The 17,407-nt window shown below is 45.9% G+C and overlaps 1 protein-coding gene across 1 annotated transcript in view; it reads right to left on the reverse strand.

Moving 5' to 3' along the window:
- CACNA2D4 (calcium voltage-gated channel auxiliary subunit alpha2delta 4) overlaps positions 1-17,407 on the reverse strand; it is a 132,408-nt gene that overhangs the window by 73,685 nt on the left and 41,316 nt on the right. Inside the window, exons 17-25 of the mRNA XM_074584261.1 lie at positions 17,019-17,093; positions 15,332-15,418; positions 11,774-11,845; positions 7,598-7,659; positions 6,847-6,914; positions 6,699-6,744; positions 5,145-5,242; positions 3,067-3,160; positions 1,633-1,728 (exon numbers count right to left, since the gene is read on the reverse strand). Coding sequence (XP_074440362.1) covers positions 1,633-1,728; positions 3,067-3,160; positions 5,145-5,242; positions 6,699-6,744; positions 6,847-6,914; positions 7,598-7,659; positions 11,774-11,845; positions 15,332-15,418; positions 17,019-17,093 — 698 coding nt within the window. The remainder of the gene's footprint in view (positions 1-1,632; positions 1,729-3,066; positions 3,161-5,144; positions 5,243-6,698; positions 6,745-6,846; positions 6,915-7,597; positions 7,660-11,773; positions 11,846-15,331; positions 15,419-17,018; positions 17,094-17,407) is intronic.

A 17,407-nucleotide genomic window follows, 5' to 3' on the forward strand; every position in this document is an offset into this window, starting at 1 on the left:
CCAGGTGCCGCTGTTGCCCCGGCCGAGGCCCTCGGCGACGCCGCCACCGCCCGCCCCGAGGGCGGGCGAGGGGAGGCCGCGGGCCGGCAGCGGGTCGGTGGCAGCCGCGGCTTCCCGCGGTCTCCAGGCCTTTAGCGCCTGGGCAAGGCGGGAGGGAAGATGTCCCCCTTCTCCGCCTGGGGCCTGGCAGGTTATGCCGTGAGGAACAGGGCCAGGAGTGAGAAGGGAGGCATGGCGGGGCGTGAGCAGGTGAGCGAGGGAAGCCAAGCGGGCGGGTGGCCAGTTGAAGGCCGCTAATCACTGCGGGAGAATGGGGTGCAGGTGAGAAAAGGGAATTGGATAGTCTCCACCAAAAAAAACCCCAAAACCAAACCAACAAAAAACCCACACCCAACACCAAAAAAACCCCCACCCCAAACCGAAGGTCATGCCACTGTGGCTAAATACTGAGCTCCTTGAGATGCAGGGACTGAAGTACTTGAGGAAACAGGTTCTCCTGAAGGCCAGAGGATGAGTCCTGAGGGCATGGCAAGTGGGTGCTCAGGAGACACCTCGTGAAAACCAGGTCATCGGCTTCCCTGGAGGTCCCTACGTCCTGCCTGACAAATCCCCTTTGTGTTCAGCCTCTTGTTTTGCTGTATTTTTTGACATAACAATGATTACTCGTTTATACAGTTCCTTCCTTACAGGGGATTCCAGAAGCGCCTCTCGTGTGACATGTGTGGGTCTGTCACTGCAGCATGGTGACTGTGGCTGCTTAAAAGCATTGGATGATGCTCCTAAATCGCCATATTAGCCTCCTGCAGCACATGTAATTTTCTCCCTTGTTGACAGAGCCTGGCTTACTCGGACTTATCCGTATTGCCTCAAAAACACGAAGAGTGTCACCTTCCAGGCACAGCAGAGCTCTCTGTCTTGAACCTGTGACTCGTGTTTGGGGAACTTGGAGACAATGAAACAGCTGCCAAGAAGCTAAAGACTACCACGGACACTGTCCCCTTCTGTTCCATCTGCTGGTGTGCCTCTGTCCTTTCTTACAGCAGTATGCACCAGCCTGCGTATTCAAAACGCAACAAAAATGCAAACTATACCCTTTCCATGTCAAAACCCTCCACTGAACACACACTTTTGCCTTGAGGGAGAGGACAAGAGGATGAATCATATATGACAGATGTCAGTCACATCACTTAATGCCTCACTGGAAGGCACTGGGATACTACTGCAATGTGGGCAGTGTAAAAGGCAGAACAGAATAAACCTGGAAGAGGAATTGAGACAGAAAGATCAAACCCAGCCAAGCTGGAATGTCACAGGGGCAGTGGAGTGCAGAGCGTCTGCACTACAAAATGATCCTGGGGATATATAGTAACTGTGGACATTTTCTCTGTTAGATGGCTGAAGTCAGGGAACGATTGAAGGTTTTCGTTGAAATGAATGCACTTTGGGACAGTATTTTAAGAAAAACTCAGGAGAACTAGAGTAAGACAAAAGACCCCTACCCTGACTCTTGTAAATCAGCACCAATGCCATCGAGGTGTTGCTCCCCAAATACACTTTTAAGGCTGGTGGTGATTTCGTGCTGCCCCTTCAGAGACACTGAGAGAAACCCCTTAATGCAGTTTAGGGACTTACCTGTTGGAAATTTTCTCAGAGCCCACATATAGGGCACTCCTCATGAGACCAGCCCGGGTACCCAGGAACGCCATCTCAACACCTGCCTCAGACTCCCTGTGAAACAGAAACGCAGAAGCAAACAGTTCTCAGAAGAACAGCCATCTCCCTGTCCCAGGGTGAAGGCCTTTCAAACTAGAAGCCACACCTGGAGACATTGGCTCCTCCCTGCTAATGGCAATAGGTTGTTACTGGCTAACAATTGGCAGGCTTTGACTTGTACCTAGAGTCACACTTTTGAAGTCTGCTGATTTAATTGTCTTGTAAGTAGACCATAAGTTCCTCTCCTGCTATCCCTACTCCAGGCTGCCTGCTTGAGGTTGAAGTGAGGGAGAGGAACAGCAGAGAGAGAATGGCTGTATCATGGATGCAGAGGATGGGAAGGGTAGCAGAATAACTCCAAAGCAGTAGATTGATTCTGATGCATCTTGCTGGAGGTATCAAGGACACAGGTGGGACAGCTACATGGTGGATAGCCTGCTGCGGTGTGGTGGCCTTAAATTGAGGAGGGTGTGTTGGTGTAGCTGTTTAAATATATGCTGATAATTGGCTGTCCCAGCATGATTGCCACTAGCTCAACCTCTGTTAGCAGAGGGATACTGGTAACTGAAACAGGGACAGGGGTCCTGTGGCCACACATCTGTGTAAGTAGCATGTTACCTGCTGAAATAAAATCTGCGTGATCTGATACTCAATAGTACAAGCAACAGCTGCCTCACTGGAAATAATAAAGTAGGAAGTTGTTTACTGAAGCCATCCTGTCCACTCCCTTCCTGGGGCTCAATCTGAAGGCATCACCAGTAGAGACAAGACCAAATTCCCTTTTTTTCACTACCGGTAAGGGAGCAAATTCCTTGCTACCTGGGATGGAACTTCTGCTACAGTCATATGGAAAGTCAAGCCAAGCCACTCTGCTGCCATTCAAAGGGATAACTGATGCATGGGGAAATAACTCATAATAACTTTGAACTGAAATGGTCTCAGGTGCCCTGGGATACCAGACTCTATCCCCTAGAGAGGCAAATGCGCTGCATCTGAGTTAGGTGCTGCAAAGAACTGGTGCTGAACACCCCTTGCAGTGACACATCTGGATCACTGCTTTCCTCCAGTTGATATTCAGACATGGGTTGCGCTAATGTTGCATTACCAAAAAATCCCTCACCAAACTAAAGGGTCTCCTAAGAAGGCCAGCCTGATGGCATCCGCTCCTGAGAGACACTTTTTGAGTTATTTCTAAAGCTATTGAGCTATTTATATCAGCTTTTTGAGCTATTTCTAAAGTTTCTTATATGCTGTGCAAGAGTTTGTGACTGTTTTGGGCACTACATAAGCCCACAGCATCTGGATGTGCATCTTCAATGGTGTTTTACTTGTATTTATTTCTCATACACTTACATGGACATATTGAGGGCTAGTGTTGTCCAGTAGGCCTCCATGGGTGCAGTGACCACTGCATCAAACAGCACTTCCTGGACCAACTCCTCATCACCTAAGAAGAAGGGAGAACAAAAATCAGGAGAGAAAGACATGTCCATCCCTAGATGAGCTGCCTGGCCAGCACAGTAGAGCAACACGGCACAAGAAGAGGCCTCCTGTTACAGGGCTGAGAACAGGACCTATCACCCTGGATGGCGGAGAGCACAGGAATAGATGTTACAGCTAAGATCATCAGACTGGTTCCCCTGCAAACTCAGTGGAAGGGTTTGGGTTTGAAACTGTGGGCAAGTGAGAGGCTTTCAGTTCATCAGATCTTCACTCCGACCTTCTCCTTGATTGAACAGGCTGTCCACAGCTATTGCCTCAAATCCCTGCCTTGACCTTTCCTTCTGGGTGCCCTGGGGCACCCTGGGCCTGGACATCTGCCACCCCATTCCACTCAAGAAGCTTTCTTCAAAACCACTAGTGACTTCTTCATGGCCTCTACTCTGTCCTTGTGCTCATTGGCTTCTCTGTTAGCCCTCCTTCCTTCCTGTAAGTCTCACAAAACACTGTCCTGTCCCTGTCCTGGGTTCCACCACTCAGGCCACTCTAGGCTACCGGTCTTATCCACTCCGGACTGGAACTGAGAGGCGTTTAGGAAGGTTTGAGATATCATCATGTGCTAAATGACATACTCTAAAACCTCATTTATTTGACCTGCTTAATTTCTATATGGCCCTTCTTGTATTCATCTCCTGTGAGAATGTGATGGCTATTGTATTGCAGAAATGTCCCTTTCAGTGCTCTTCTAGGTGGAGCTGCCCCCATCACTTCAGTGTTTCCGGCTCCACTTTCTGGGTTGAAGTCCCAGGTCTCCCCTAATGTTTTCTCCCAAGTTCTCCCATCTTCCTTCCTCCTTTCTTTGTCACAGCTGTCAGGATCCAGCTCTCCATCCTTGTTGTCATTCAGATCTCAAAAACAGAGGTCATCACCAGGACTTTCCCTCCCCAGGTCCCACATGTCTACAATGTGTCCAAATCATATTTGTTTTTCCTCCACAGCACTTCCAAGTCTGCATGTTTTTCATAGTCAACTCTCCTGAAACTTTCCTCCTCCCTGGCCTTTTCAGCTCATACATCTCCTCTTTTCAGCCTGCTCCAAAGGCAGCCAGGAGGGGTCTGCTCACATTGTGCAAGGGAAGAACAATTATTGGATTACATTTGATTTTAGTTTTAAGAGATTCCCAACCTCGTGCCAAAGATTTGGGCCTCTCAGGTGGAGCATTACGTGCAAAAGCTTCGTGCTCGTCACAGCTAAGGGGGCTGAAGCCATGGGAGTGAGGTGAGCTGAAGGTCATCCTAAAGCTGAACTGCTGTAGGGAGTTCCCGTGCACAGCTGCACCCCTCTGCCCCCCAACAGAGATCCCACTCTGTAGTGGCGCTGTATCAGCTGCTTGTGTGGCTCACGTTGCCTGGAGAGTGGGACTTGGTGGAAGGGAGGAGCAGCAGGGGGAGCAGGAAAGATAATAATCCTGTAACAATTTTTTCCCCAAATCAATTACCAATTGTGTTTGGAAAACAAGATTAACAATCCTTGTTCTGAAAGAACCCACCCATCTGTCTAGATGGCACCATACAGCCCTCGGAGGATGCTGGCTGGGGCCCTGGGGAGCAGAGCAGTCACAGCAGCTTTCCTGGCTCCTCCTGCCATGGCCCCCTGTAGCCCAGCTGGTCAGTCTGTCTTAAACATGGTGTGCAGCCCCCACCAAGCTCCATTCAAGCCTTTCACCTTTCAGTATTTCCTACGCTGAGACCTTCAATAAGGCTGAGTTATGTGCTAGCTTTGAAACGGAAAAAAAAATCCTCTGACAGAGACAAGGAAGTGGATCCTCAGCTCTTTTCCACATGTGAATTAAGCTGGGCTTGAGTTCAGTCCTGCCTGTGTGAGCAGGTGCCACAGGAGCTCAGACTGCCACCAATCTGTCACAGTTCCCCTCTCCCCCGTGATGGGTACAGGAAAACCCCAGTAGGGCCTTTTCAGTGCCTGGGACTCACATTCCAGGTCAGGTTCCTCTCCGGTGAGGAAACGGATCACAGCCTCCAACTGGCTGAGCTTCCGGTGGTCCGGATCAATGTCGGTGATGCAGTAAATCCTGGTGGGTAGAGGAGAAGCCCGAAAGGGAAAAGAGAAACCACAGTCAAGCAAATGCTCTTGGGAAATAATAACTGCAAACAAAAATTCAGTGAGAAATCTTGGGCTGCAAAGATTTTGCTGCTGCTGCATGCTTTGCCCACTCAAAATCTAACAACATGGCTGTAAGTCAAACCCTGCCAATAAACCAAGCACCAATTAATCTGACTGCTGCGCTTAGTAGGGCTGCTGTTATGTTCTCCAGCATAAGCTCACAATGCAACATAGCAGTCCCAAATCCTTCCAGCAGTTATCTGTATTATATGTTGTGTAAGATGTGTACCTGTGTCTATATAAACAATAACAATGTGATGGAGAGACCTGAAAAGCAGAAGGTCGTGTGCAATGTAAGGCCAGGCTAGGAGCAGAAAAAGCAAGAGAAAGAGAAACAAAATGTGAGGTGAGGAATGATCTTGCAGTATGATACGGTGGCAACAAAAGCTGTCCCAAAGGGACACAGCTGCAGGAGCCTCAGGACACAGTTTGGGGAGAAGTGGGAGTATTACAAACGTACTATAAAAGAAACCAGCTTACTAATCCTGCTTCCAATCGTGACTGTTTCATTGTCAGGACAAAGGCAAGGAAGAGGTTATAAGAGAGAATTACAACTTATAAAGGGGCTGAAAGGAGTGATTTATGAGAGAAGTCTAAGAGAAATGAATATGTAAAGTGTGGTAAGCTGACACTCCAAGCTAGGAGTAGAAGGAGAAGTCACTGCTTGTGTCTCAAATGTGCTGCCTGTGAAACCTGACAGTATAATGAGAGGTGTGAAGGGCTGCAGGGTTTCTTGAATATAATTATTTTGGCTTTGATTCAGATGGGGTTCATGTGCCCGAGTGTGTAACTGAATGTTGGGTTCATGAAAATCCCAAACCTCACAGCAATAAATGGAAAGTGCCATGCTTCACCCTGTTTCATATCCAAACCAAGCAAAAGCATAAATTATGCTCGCTATTGAAACAGGGGTCATAAATCACCCTCCATGTTCACTAGAAATTAGGTCTAGCCTCAGTTCAGAAGAATGCCAACCAAAAATAAGCTAGGATTTAAAAAAGCATTTCAATCCCTCTCTAAGCTTGCAACAAAATTTCTTGACAGGTCTGACATACTGTAGGTTTTGTAGCGCAATTCTGAGCAACATGAGGAGGAACAAAATAAGTCTGAGCGCAGAAGATTGGCGATAAATCTCAAGAGATGTTTCTTAGCAGAGGGATGTGCCAGGCCTTGGTGGGATCCCCCAAAGGACGTGGCGGAAACGAATTGCTTGGAGACATTCAGGTCTTTCCAGGTACAGCCCCTGAACAACACCACTTTTTCTCTAGGCCACAGAGGGTGGTAAACTCAAGCCAAATTGCTGGGAACTATGCCAAAATCTCATGACAAAGTCCCCTGTTGTTGACAGGATTTCCTCCACTTACCATTCATTTGCTAAAGACAAGTCTGGCTGGAGCAGGTCGTGCAAACCTGAAACCAGATAATACATAGAATGAAGGAGAAGTGAAGGAGTGAAGTTCAGAGTAGCTACCTTGTCCCCTAGGATAGCATGGCTGTTCCAGATTAACCTACCTTCTTCCACTGAAGTGTTCCCCAGCAGAATGTACTCCCCGTGTCCCCTGGACAGCACAACACCCAGGCTGCAGGCAGGAAGGAAAACAGGGGGCTTGTCAGCAAGGAGAGGAGTAATCCCTAAACATGACACTGCGTTCCCTGCAATTACAACCCTTAAAGACATTAACTCCCTCCACAGCTATTAAAGAAAAGAACATCATCAAAAGAGGATTAAGTGAGATCCGATTTCAGCACAAGAGGCTAAGGAACCTGTCTGTAGAGCTGTGAGGCATTTTTGGTGACAATTTTTTTGGCCAACATTGTAGGTTCAGATCAACAATAACATTTCTCAAATCTATGCCAATTTCAAACCATTTCAGCTGGGGAAAACCCACAAATTTTTGCTTGATTTCTTATGTGATGTTTTATAATTTTCAGTTTACAACAATGTTTTGTTTAGAGACATACACCAGAACATAAAACATATTCAGTGGAACTGAAAATTGAAGATGTCTCATATGTCTGAAATGAAACAACGTGCTTCACCTAAGGTATAGCTTTTGAACTCTGAACTTCAGATAAATCATAATATTCCTTTTGAGTTGACCCCAAACAATAGTTCAATGGCTATAGGAACAAAGAAGTTAGTTATTCACACTGCTCTACTCATGAATCATAGCCAGTTTTATGAAGAAAAGGGACCAATTTGCTGTCCCTGATGGCAGGACTTCTGATACACCGTATTGGTGTCATGTGAGTCCTTGCTCACCTGAAGGGTGTGCCGCTGATGTCCGTGAAGAAATAATCATTGGTGAGGAAGAGAACTCGTTTCTGGAAGAAGAGCATGAATAAGAAAGTGAGAGACCATCTGACAGACCAAGAGCACAGTGATGATGGGGACCTGGGGTATACATCCCCAAGGCTAAGTGAAAGCAGTTGATCATTACCAACACTTCACACCCCGCTTGGGCTGGCTGGAGCCAGGGATGAATGTGCAGTATTCAGCGTATTCAGCAACTTGTGACTTTCAGGATCCAGGCAGCCACTCTGTCTTTCCATCTAGGGCTTCAGTTAAGCCTTTCTTTGCTCCTGCACAGGCTGCAGGAAGGGGTGAGGGGAAGCTGCCCGGCCTCTCGCACCCTCCGAGCCAATGCGCTGGGGCCCTGCTGCTCTTTTGCTGTACAGAGCAACCTTGATGGCTTTGCACATCATCATCGTCCCCAGCAGGAGGGGGGCTCGGTGGGGCAGGTAGGGAGGAGAGGTGGGGTCGGAGGAGAGGCAGGATGGCAAACCTACCCACTGTGTGGGTGGGCAGCCAGGGCCAAGTCTCCCCACTCCTGTGGGAAATGCTGAAATTCCTGATATTTGCTTTCATGCCAAAATGGAACAAAACATTAACATATTCCAATTTTGTTAAAAAAAAATCAGTAAAAGAAACAATTTACATTTTCAAATTAAACAAAAGTGCTGATTCAAATCCAAGCCGTTTTGATTCACATGAAAATATTTTTTTCAGACTGACATTTCAGCTGAAGATATTTCAGATTATTGAAAGCTGCTTCAGAACTTCAGCTGTTTGCCAGACTGGCCTTTTCCTGTAGGAAAGTGTTGATTTCAGTGGAACTCTTTTCCAAAAAAGAAAAGTTTTTGGAAAGTTTCTATCCAACCCTTATGCCAGTATATGAACCCTAATATGTTTAAAATCCCAGTCCCGGCCTGAAAACGAGGTGAGAGGATGTGTGTGGGAGACAGGGAGTGAACACAGAAAACTCAGTGTTCCCCAGGGAAAGTCGTGCCTGCTCTAAACTGCTCAAGCCGTGCAGCAGTGGAAGTGGAGCGAGGCACAAAGGGTGAGCCAGCACCAGCTCCACAGCGTGCCCCCAGTTTGTGCACACAGCGTATGGGCCGATGGGGATGGGGGAGTTATTGTCAGATGAGGAGGTGGCAGACAGCTCAACCTCTTCCCTCCTCTCTCTCTCTCCATGCATGGCAATTGTGTACTGCTGAGCAACAGGGTCCGAGTCTTTTGCTGGGCTGAGATGTTCCAAAAGTGCTGTGATACCCCCAAGGAACACGGTGGTGTTTTGGTGAGTGTGGGGAAGGTACAAGAGGTATTAAGCCTCCCTTTCCTTGTCAGTCTGATCTGATCACAGAGGCCTGCCCCTGGGGTAAAGGATGCAGTAGAAAATGGCCCAGGGGTGCCACTACTCTGAGACCCTTTCCTTCAGCAGGGCTTGTTCTGCTCATCCTTTGTTCCCCTGACCTGCCCCTCTTCTGCACATGCAGCCACTCTGTACTTGGGAGGGCAAACCTCTGTGTAGGCAGGGGGAGGGAATGGCTGTCCAGCCCTCCCCAGGACAGCTGGAGGTGCCACCACTTATCCATGGGAAGGAAGAGAAGCAGAGGCACCCTTGAGGCAAGTGGGGCTGAGGACGATCGGGCAGGACTTTGCTACATAGCCCAGAGCAATGGAGAAGACAAGAACACGGGCACGTTGGCACAGTGATAAGATGGCTGACTACCAGCACCTGTGGTCTGGGAACAGTTTTGGTATTGTCACTGTACTAGGCAGCCAGTCCTGGCTAACGCCATTGTCAGTGCTTTGCCACAGATTCTGCCCATGTCCTCGATTTTTTGCTTTCACAGTCATAACCCTTTTGTTCCCAAGCTGCAAGCAAAGGTATTTTTGCCACTAGATCTCTCTAACAACCACCCCTTGTCTTAGGTCCTTATTTTTCTCCTCTCTATCTCACTCCACTCTCAATATCTTCCCAAGATCCACCTGGGGAATCAACATTTACATGGCTGACAGAGTAATTTCTACCCCCTTCACTCAGCCCTTCTCTCTGCCGTCTGACTGCCTCATTCTCTTTGTTTCAAGGCTCTGTCAGCACTTTCTTTGTTTCAACTCTGCTCTGCTTCATCAGCTAGCAGAGTACAAATGGGAATTGCTAAGTTTCACTTCTGGTCCTCACTCCATGTGTATTCTGATAATAGTAAAACTGTCACATACTCAGATTCAGTCTCATATTATGCTTCATAACGCTTGCAGAGTCACAGAATAAAACAGGTAATATCTTTTACCAAGGCTACTTTTTGTGATTCTTTTTCCCTGATTAGGGGAGGAGAAAGATGTCCCTAAGATATTCAACTAAGAAGGTCTCTTTGGATGACTCAGAAGGAATGTTATTGAGGGTGCACAGAGACAGAGAAAGAGGTTAAGCTAGCAAAATAAGCAATCTAGACTTACAAAGAATAGATCTTGCTGGAAAACCCTGATTGCTTTTCTGACAGAATAACAAAGGTAATGGATGAAGGAAGTAAAGGACATGCAATGTATCTGGGTTTATATAAAGTAGTTGAAACAGCTTCTCGTGAAATTTTATTCTAAACAATCAGTTAAAGTGGGCTTAAATAAGATGTGGAGTGAGAACCAGCTGCAGTACTGTAAACAAAAAGAAACAGTAAACAACAGGGCATTGAGGGAAAATGATCTAATGAGAGGAACAGACAGACTCTGTCTTAGGAGCCCTTATGTACAGTGATCCATAAGACAAAACAAACCAATATTTCTCTGCATACTGAGAAAAAGTCCCAACAGCCCTAAAAATTAGAAAGACTGGACACAAAGGCGTGAGATTCACGTAGAAAAATGGCAACTGGAAAAAATAGCTAAGAAACATGGAAACCAAAGCAGCTGTTCTGGCGTAGCTGTGGTAGGGAGAAAAAATTGAAGGGACAGCAGAAAGGAGATTTGGGGCTCCCTGTTCAGAAATATCCTATTGCAGAGAGTAGAGGCTCTCTATAGAGCAACAGGGAAACAGTACCAAATAATTCACTGAAGCCCTGGTACTTGTGTACCAGAAATGATACAAGAGACAAAAGGAACAAAAATAATTGCTGAACTGCTGGGACTGAAAAGCGTGCAAGTATTTCAACTGCAGATGTTGGCAAGATGTTGGCCAAGGGAAGGACAAAGCCTTTGACAGGTACCTGATAATTGCAAACACCAAGAATAGAGAAAGAGAATTTAGTTACAAGATCTAGCAGCACAACCATTCAGAGGAAACGGAGGGGTGTCTTCATTAGGAAATGGCACCATTTCAGCAGCGGCTGTGAGCAGTTGGTTTATTGGAATTGGTGCTGACTGTGGCTTAGCATGGGAGCAGTTCAGCCAGCCCGATCACTAAAAAAAAAGGCTCCCTATAAAAGATGGAAAATTTTCCTGAAATATGGAAGACTTCTGGGCAGTGTAACGTGCAGGACTCTGGAATACTTCCTAACAGGAAATGATGAAAGCCAAAATCTTTAGGAGAGTTAAATAAACCTGAATGAAAAAGTACCAGTGAACGTAAATGTACAAGACAATTTTGCACTGATTCCAGGGGAAGATGTATAACCTTGCATTAGAGCTGGTAGGGAACGTTCAAAAGTCTCCATTTCACCAGAACTTTTCATAAAACATCTGTAAATATTTGCATAGAAATTTAATCCTGGACTTGGATGAAGGAAATCGCATTCTGACAGAGTGAGGGACAAAGTTTTCATGAGTGTTTTTGGGTAGGGAAAGGGAGTTGCAAAATAGCCTCCAAACCTCTTTCTGTCTAGGTCAGCTCACCATAGTCTTTCCCCATTCTAAACTCTTGATGATTTCCAATTAATTTCACAGCCCCATAAACAATGAACAACATGGTTTTTGGCTTTGCCTGGACAGAGTAGGGAGCGTTTCCAATGCCTTTGTAAGAGCAGAATGTCAGTAGGTATAAAGAGCACTTCTAACGATGCTCTATTTTATGCCTTTAGCGCATGTGTTATATATGTGGTGAAACAATAAAATCCTCACACTCAGAAATGCTGAGCATTAAAACCACATCCTTCGTGGTTCTTCAGCATCCATTTGCCATCCCCTCTCTCTCGTGACCTGAACGGAAGGATAATTTCTTACCCCTTTATCCACAGGGACCTTCACATCCATAGAGAGGTAGCCCGTTTCCCCATTGATCATGGCACTTCTCAGCTGCAGAGAGGAACAAGATTGGTATTAGTGTCTCCAGGCAGGGCAGGACGGGAACTAATGAACTGGGGCTGGCAGAAAAGAGTGAATATTTCCCCCCACCCCAGCTCTTTTTTGCTTCTTCTAAGCTGAGAACCTGTTCTCAGTGGTCAGGATCCTTGTTCAGTCAGGCTGATAAGTGACACAGAATAATAATGGCTTATGCTGAAAGCTTGTTGATGTGTCTTTTTAGCGAAAGGAAAGGATCTGGAAGCTATGAAATTGCCCGTCCAAGTTTCAGACTTCACCGTTTGGCAGCCAGAAAGTCATTAGCACAGTGCTTTGAGAGCCTGGAAGAGGAGACACCTGAGAAACCCACTAACGCCCCTAGACTGATTCCAAAAATCTTGGACATTTTTAAAAGCTCATTTATAAATTATAGGCTGTATTCAGCACCACTTCTGAGGTGCAGTAAAGCAGCTGTTTAACGCAGCAAAGCAAGACTGTGTGATAGCAGGGTAGGCAGCAAGAAGAGCACTTTATTCAATCCATGTTCCAAAGGCAAAATGTAATTTTCACAGTGACTCCCAGCCTCTTGCAAGAAAGAGCCAGGGATTTTTTCCACAAGTGCGGAGGCTTTAACTTTATATCCAGCCTGCCAGAGCATATCAGCCTATTGCTTGAGCCTGGATAGAAAAAAAGGTGGGAAGTAACTTATTCATTCACACAAATTGCTTCCTTACTTCCAGAGACAGGCCTCTATTCAGGTGCTGGCCAGTCTCAACTGCATTCGTGTTACAAGGCCACAGTTCTGTTTATTATGGCTGTTTGATGTGGGTTATTTACAGACCTAGAATATAAAGCTTGTGTTTCCCAAGGCCCACATCTTGGAAATCAAAACACTGACTGGTACTATTACTCCTTTTTGGCTAAAAGCGTTTGACCTCCTGTCAGAGGCATGGCATACTCTCTCTTCTGGTCTGACAGCCTGCAGCGTTTTTTATGGGTTCTGGGTTTAGTTCAGATATTGTTGTTTCATCCATATCTTCTTGAATGTTAGGCATGTCTTGTTGCCCCATAAGGCAGTGGAGAAATAGGTCAGTGGATATCTGAGATCTCCTTGGATCTCCTCACCTCCAGCTAGTCTGCAGGCAGGCTACTTGTCCTGTGCCTGGCCCCCAGGTGATGGTGGCTGTAGGTTGGTGCCACAGTCCAGGTTTGCTGCTTCTTCCTCAATAGCTTTTCCTGCATTGAGAAGTCAATTACAGTCCTGGTGTCTGTGAGCCCCCATAATGCTCAGTCCTTTTTAGGCAGGACACTTCTGGCCAGCTCTTGCTGGCCCCCACTTTGAAAAATACGTAGCAGAGTTTGGACGAAGGGGTGGTCTGGTGCATGCTGAAGCACTCGTTCCTGACACCCCAAACAGCAAATTCTCCTGCTCCAGGACAATGAGTCTGTGCTGCCAACTCCTTTTCCTTGTCTGCTTGTGTAGTTTCAAACCAACCCAGACATACAGTTTACCGGAGGGGTCTCACAACATCTAGGTGTGTTGCCACTCAGTTTCAACATCCTTGCAAGCTAATTTCTTCTTCAGTGACTCTGTCAAGGCTGAAGAAAATCTGTTTGGGTGACAGCTCCTGGACTGCTGTGAAGGATCCCTTGACCCTTCCCTTTTCCCCTTACACTGAGAATATCCCTGTGTTGCTTTACAAGCAAGCCCAAACTTCCTTGCTGCCCAGCTGCGGATAGTACTATTGGTATTTTCCAGACAGCACCATCTTCCCTCCCCTAGAATTCTTTTTAGCAGCTGGCTGTATTACACATCATTAGCACTTGGGCATATTTTTCCAGTCTGAATTTGCTGCTTATCAGTGTTGCTGAGATTATACTGCAACTGATGTTGAGTCTGTCATTGATCTAATACCATAGCTGCAAATCTGAGCGTTGAAATGTTGGCAGCTTTCTGCTGCAGTGGGTGTATCTTGAGAGTCTCTAGACTTGCTGAAGTCACACTGCAGATACCGTTCACGTCACTGAATGTCTCTGTACCTTCAGTGACTGCAATCTTCCTTTCTTCTGGAAGATGCAGTACAGGAACATGTAGTGGCTTTGTTTTTCATGCCTCTTTTGACATTTTTTTTCACTTTACAGACAGAAGCCTCACACTTTGCATCATATTTGCATTCAGGTATCAGTGTTATTTGGTCAGACAGGAAGCTGCTAGCCAAATAAAGATGACAGGAAAGCAAAGTCCTCTCATTTCCTGGATTTTTTTTTTTTTTTTTTGTAAAATAGTGAACTGGGTAAAGAGGAGCAGCTCTAAAAGTGGCCCCAGTGAGAGAGAAAACTACAACGGCAGCAGAGCTCCTAGAAGACATCAGCGAACCCCCATGAAGCCGTTAGCAACCTACATCTTGCCTGTTCCACTGCTTTTAAAGCTTCTTATTGTTGTCTTGCTTTCCAAGTTTCACACTCAGTCCTGTGGTGTTCCCTTTCTCAATTTCCCACTTTCCACTTTCCAGGCTCCTTTGGTGTGGCCCTTTGTACTTGGCCTGCACTAGCGACAGTAGCTACTTTGATCCTCTTGCTGGGCAACTCGTTTGTCCTACCTGTTTAAGTGGATATCTTTAGCATCGGATCCATTTATCTCAGCAGTCTCCCCTGTAATCCAGAAGCATGTGTTCCACAGCTAATTCTATCTTACTCCAAATTCAATTCTTATCTTAGTAACTTAAGTATCTGTTCTCTCCTAATTCTTCTGAGTAAAAGAAAACCATGCACAGAGGAACCTCTTTACCTTCTCATTACATCTGGGTTCCTGGTTGTGCAACGTAGCAATGTGCAGCTGCTAAGGTGCATACTGTTTCTTGTTTATCGTTTTTTTATAACTTTGCTTGAAAGACAGTAGAAAAGGTATCTTTTCTCTCTGTTCAGCTATTGTTTTCAGTGCCTCCACACCTGTGCAATAAGGTGGTTTCTGGAAATTTGTTTTTCTCAAGTGCCTAAAGTCCCTTATCCTCTTTGTCTATTATTAATAGTGACTGCAAGCTTTAGTTTCTGTTTGAATGCAGTTTCTTCTGTGTTGCGGATCTCATTAGTTGAGTGGCTTCAGCTATATCTCACATACCACATGTAAGGGTAACGTCATGGGACACTGCCATACACTACACAGCTATCTTGGCTTTGCATTAAGGCAGCATTTGGGCCATGTATACACAGACTTGCTCCCTGGAGCACCCTCCAAAGTGCCTTCTTCCTCCTGCCATCTTTTTCCCTCCCTGTTTCATGAAAAGGAAAACTTATACTGGGAAGGAAGACAAGCACTTTGTAGGGAAGCATCATTCTTGTCCTCTTGTAGACCAACAACCTGTCTTAATCAGCACCACTAAGGTACAGAAAAAACCAGGAATGCCTGATGCCTGCCGCTCCCTGGCCCTTCCATACAAACACCCAAAGTAATAGAAAGAAGGACCTCCAAAAAAAAGGCTAAATTCACTTTCTGATACTCACTATTTCATCCTGGTCTTCCCATTCCACTTCTGAGAGATCTACGCTGTTGTAGTTCGGCTTAGGCTTCAGTTTCTTTCCTTCTTTATACTGGTATTTTTTTTAAAAAAAAAAAAAAAAAAAAAGAAAAATACACAAGTGAGCAGCTAGATAAGTTCCTAAACTAACCCTTTAAGAATTGATACCTAATTTGAAAAATAAGGGTGTCTCACTTATTCTCTGACTGGGAAGGCAGTGTTTTGGTGAAAGTGCCTTCTCAGTCCCATGCCGTGTAATTCTTTATGCAGGTGGTGTGGGGCTAGCACAGTTCAAGTGGGAGAGGCTGATCCAGGAGCAAGGGACAGGCAGCAACACAGGTAAACTCGCAGGTAAAGGCTTGAACCTCCTTTGTGAGAATATTTTTCTAAATCGATCAGTACAATACACTTGCCTGCAGGAAATCAGTTTTTTTCCCCACAGCCAAGAGTGTAATCCCATTAACACTATAATACCAGCAGGAGATCTTTTCTGCTGGGAATTAGGCTTTGACTTGACTGACAGAAAGGTAGGCTTTTCACCAAGGGCTAAATGATGCAAGAGAGCTATTTCCCCGCAATCTTCCAGGTGAAGGAAAAGGTGTGAAGCAGACTGAGTAAGGCCAATTTCACACGGAGGATAAAGCAGTGAAGTAACTACCTGTGCCTGTGGTCTCCCTGAGCAAAGTCGCCTTTTTGAAGACAGCTGCTGTGTGGTGGCACTTTCTCTTGCCAGTAACCACACTAACACTTACAGCTGTGCACAGGTGGATTTGTGCCGACGGACTTCTGTATGAAATATAAAATCATTGTGTGCCTGGGTACCTGAGTAATGAGGCCAGCTGGTTTTCTTTGTTTGTTTGTTTGTTGTTTTTTGTTGTTTGTTTTTTTCAGACAGATGTGTGGTCTGGAGCACCAGGTGGCACCTTGAGAGAGAAGCGTTGTCCTTGTGCCCACTCCCTGAAGTCCCAGAAGGTCTTTGCGGCCTACTTGTCTCTAAATTGTCTCTGACTTAACATGATACTAAGATTTGTGATACTGGACTCTGCAGGTCTCAGGTTCCCCAAACGTCCAACACTACAGCTGCTGGGTAGCTATTACTGGGGTGCTGCTCATGCTGAATCTTCTTGTAGGAGATATGCCCAAATCATCAACTCGCCTAGGTTGGAAGGGACCTTTCAGATCATCTAGTCCGACCACCAACCTAACTCTGACAAAAACCATCACTGAACCATATCGCTAAGCACTACGTCTACCTGTCTTTTAAATACCTCCAGGGATGGCGACTCAACCACTTCCCTGGGTAGCCTGTTCCAATGCTTAATAACCCTTTCAGTGTAAAAATTTTTCCTAATATGAGGGGAATTGTTTCTTCAGCCCGGCAGTGAAACCTTGCAGGGATGCAGATACACGTGCACCCACAGTACAACAAGTGCACACAAATACAGCCCTCACATGGACTCTTATGGAGAACAGAGAGGCAGGGTGCCTTACGCTTCATACAGGTATGTATGCATATATTCATCTAGGTATGTGGAATTGATTTCTCTGGCCCTTGTGCTCCTGAGTGCCTATATATCAGAGCCTGGTAGTCTTCACAGCTCAATAAAACAGCAGAAATCAGGTGCATCCCTGACTAAGTAAGTAAATGTTCTCAAATTCACAGCTATACATACCAAAGGACGGAGGTCTGGGTGGGAAAGGATGTAGCCGTTGTTGGTGTTCAGAAAGGCGTATCCATGGACACCCAGCTGGAGAAAAAGGCATTAGAATAATTAGTGCTTTAGCTAGAAACACTGCTGTGTAATGGGTGCCACTGATACCCTGGCACCACCAACATTCGGAAATATTTTCCTTTTAAAGGTATTGACCAACAGAAAATAGAAAATAAATTCCGAACCATTTATCTCTGGATCTCTGGCCACTTTGTCCGGGCAGGCTGACTATGCTTGGATGCACAAAAGGGTGGGCAGGTAGTTGATTTGTGTACACATTCAGAAAAAGATGCTCTCCTGGAGCCTGATTGTCCTCATGGACAATTACCACCCAGAGGCAGAATAAACTC

This window comes from Larus michahellis, chromosome 1 (genome assembly GCF_964199755.1).
Source record: "Larus michahellis chromosome 1, bLarMic1.1, whole genome shotgun sequence".
Taxonomy (NCBI): domain Eukaryota; kingdom Metazoa; phylum Chordata; class Aves; order Charadriiformes; family Laridae; genus Larus; species Larus michahellis.